General features: G+C 41.3%; 1 protein-coding gene across 1 annotated transcript; it reads left to right on the top strand.

Annotated features, from left to right (window-relative positions):
• Positions 1 to 579: 579 nt before the first annotated feature.
• Positions 580 to 2,128, top strand: LOC145403121 (uncharacterized). The gene is made up of 3 exons (XM_080274949.1): positions 580 to 669; positions 1,291 to 1,365; positions 1,640 to 2,128. The coding sequence occupies exons 1-3, from the start codon at positions 580 to 582 to the stop codon at positions 2,126 to 2,128; spliced, it is 654 nt and encodes a 217-aa protein (XP_080131075.1).
• Positions 2,129 to 2,767: the final 639 nt, after the last annotated feature.

Raw genomic sequence — 2,767 nt, 5'->3', positions numbered from 1 at the left:
TCACGACAATATTTTATGCCGATTCATGATCAATTAGACTGCTATTTGACTTGGTGTATCTGTTTCTAAGCATAATCACCATAATATAATCAATAACTGGGAATTTGAAATCAACAAAAACAGCCTTACAGGTATATATTAGCTCCTCTAATCTGTTTTGAACATTATATTACCGATAGTTTATGTGTGGAATATGAACACTTTCACTCCAATGATGCATTTTAAAATAGTTTTGATTTTGTGAAGACAATAATATTCAAGCTTGGATCTTTAGTTGTAATGGGGTTAATGAATGCTGTAATCTAGCCCCAGCAGTCAGAAATGTCACCCCTAAGCCGAATGAAATCACTTGTCGTTGTTAGTAATAAAATAACAAACACGTCATAGCTCTGTTGAAAATAAGACCGCTGTTTTTAAAGCACATGCGATCAAATAAAACATTGTGGATCAAGAACTAATTTGACCACAATAACACTTCAGTTTCCCGTTACCAACAAACCCGTGTATCAGTGGCTGCCCTACAAAAAGCATAGTGTTGCTTAAAATGTGCTTCTGTAATATCCTGAAAAAGCAGGCACGATGCTGGTTGGGGATGACGTGAGGGAACGGAGTGGTGGTGGAAGGCTGGGTGTGGGTATATATTGGGCCGGAGGCGTTGGCATGGTTACAGTAAGTCTCACCTGAATACACACAACAATGAACACAAAGGTATTCAGTATGTCTATGGTGTGCCCTGAAGTGTGTGTGTGTGTGTGTGTGTGTGTGTGTGTGTGTGTGTGTGTGTGTGTGTGTGTGTGGTTTGAAATGAGCGTGTTTATTATAAAAACGTTGCGTGTGCTTTGAAGTGGTAGGGAGTGGTTTGAAGTAGTCATTATATATCTAGGTGATCAGTTTGTTTCCTTGGATCCATTTAACTATCATTCATCTATTTATCCAGTCAATATTTACTGTTTACTACATATATCAGAACCAAATTTAATTGTTCCTTTTATACGTACAGAAGTATTTCCACCCAATCATGCCAACGTATCCGATATATTGTTAGTTTCTTCATGTGACTCACCATGCACGCACGTTGAAAATAATGTGTGCTTCTCATAAATCGTTTATGTCTGTATTTGTCTTCTGATATGCAGTGTTGGTAACAAGATATTAACATTCATTACTTTCGTTACTCCCACTTATTTCATTCCATCACCGACCATAATATTTATTGCTTGTCTTCACGTTCTTGATTCCTTATAAAGTGATCTGATTCCTTATTAAGCATCTTACCTTTGTTGCCCATAGGTCGTCCTGCTGCTGAGTCTTGTTGCCGTCACTGCTGCTGACGGCGGCGAGTACCGTGGCTATGGCGACTCCAGGGTGAGAGCACATCTAGATTTCATAAAGCTGCTTGTTCATTTCCCCTACAAATATTCAAGTGTCAGGCTGTTAAACCAGCGTATACGAATATGTGTACAGATGTTTTAATTATGCTGCCATACAATTGGCGCAGAAAGAAGAGTAGCTTTCGTATTCCAGGGTCTTATTTTGAAACAGTTGTGTGTGTTCCCAAAAAGTTGTTAAATCCTAACACACAATACTGCATCATTGCTTCCAACAAGAATTAACCAAGATATACCTTTTCTGCCAACAGTCTTTCGAGTCTTACGAATCCAGCGAGGCGAAGTACGACTTTGACTGGGCGGTGAGGCACGGCTATTCCGGCAACAACTACGGTCACCAAGAGGTCGGTGACGGCGACCATACCCAGGGGTCGTACTACGTGCACCTGCCTGACGGTCGCCTGCAGAAGGTGAGCTATTACGTGGAAGGCAACTCCGGCTACGTGGCTGATGTCCAGTACGAGGGTGATGCCTCCTTCGAGTCTGGATCATATGAATCTCGTGAGGCTCCCCGACGCTACTTTGATTCTTTTGAGTCTCGTGAGGCCCCTCGTCGCTACTTTGACTCCATTGAGTCCCGTGAGTCTTCCCGTCACTACTTCGACTCTGGGGAGTCACGTGAGAGCTTCCGCCCTTACTTTGGCTCTCTAGAGTCTTCCTATGAGGCTCCTCGTCGATACTTCAGTTCAGAGTCGCGAGAGATTCCTTTCCGCTTCTTTGACTCCAACGAATCCTGTTAAGCGGCCCTCAAAGTGCCGAGAAAACTGCTGGATGAGCTGCTGACTCGACACGGAAACAGGATTAACCCTGCCCTGCCTCACTGCCCACCTCCTGTATATATTTATTCTTTAATATTTGTCCTAATTTATTAAACGTTTTTGCATCATTAAATGCAAGATTCTTCAACCCTGTAATTATTTTGTATAGTCTCTGTTTTCAAGGTTTACTTTTAATGTAATACTAAATAGTTTCAAGCTCAGGAATAAATAAAGATCCTGAATCCATCTATCATCAACGCTTTTATCCGCGTCTCATCAGGAAAGCAGAATCCCACGACAGGCTGCTGAATCCAAACATATCAGGTTATTTAACTAGTCATTTTTCCCTGGGCGGCATTTTGAACAATAATCCCCTTGACTCTCTAGAGTATAAGATGTCATTTTGATGGCTATATCATCTGTAGTCAGTGTATTATAATGGTGTCTTGGAGTATAGGAACAATTTGGCGTATTTATGTCTAGTCACTTGAACGAAATACTGCATCAAGTGGGCATCCCCACCTACCAAGAGAATTTCCTAAAACAAAATAGGACCTTGATTTTATGAATATTTGGCAGTGCACTGTACAGTAATGAGACGAAAGTGTTTTCTTCACTGAC

The sequence above is a fragment of the Coenobita brevimanus genome, chromosome 60, assembly GCF_032717465.1.
Source record: "Coenobita brevimanus isolate Jiangsu-jjx chromosome 60, ASM3271746v2, whole genome shotgun sequence".
Lineage (NCBI taxonomy): Eukaryota > Metazoa > Arthropoda > Malacostraca > Decapoda > Coenobitidae > Coenobita > Coenobita brevimanus.
The sequence above is the reverse complement of the archived record's forward strand: the minus strand, read 5'-3'. Positions and strand labels throughout refer to the sequence as shown.

Bases quoted from the DNA above. Each gene is read 5' to 3' on its own strand.
- LOC145403121 (XM_080274949.1), top strand. From the start codon at position 580: ATGCTGGTTGGGGATGACGTGAGGGAACGGAGTGGTGGTGGAAGGCTG. The intron at 670-1,290 runs GTAAGTCTCACC...TGTTGCCCATAG, and splicing joins GAGGCGTTGGCATGGTTACA to GTCGTCCTGCTGCTGAGTCT. The intron at 1,366-1,639 runs GTGAGAGCACAT...TTCTGCCAACAG, and splicing joins GTGGCTATGGCGACTCCAGG to TCTTTCGAGTCTTACGAATC.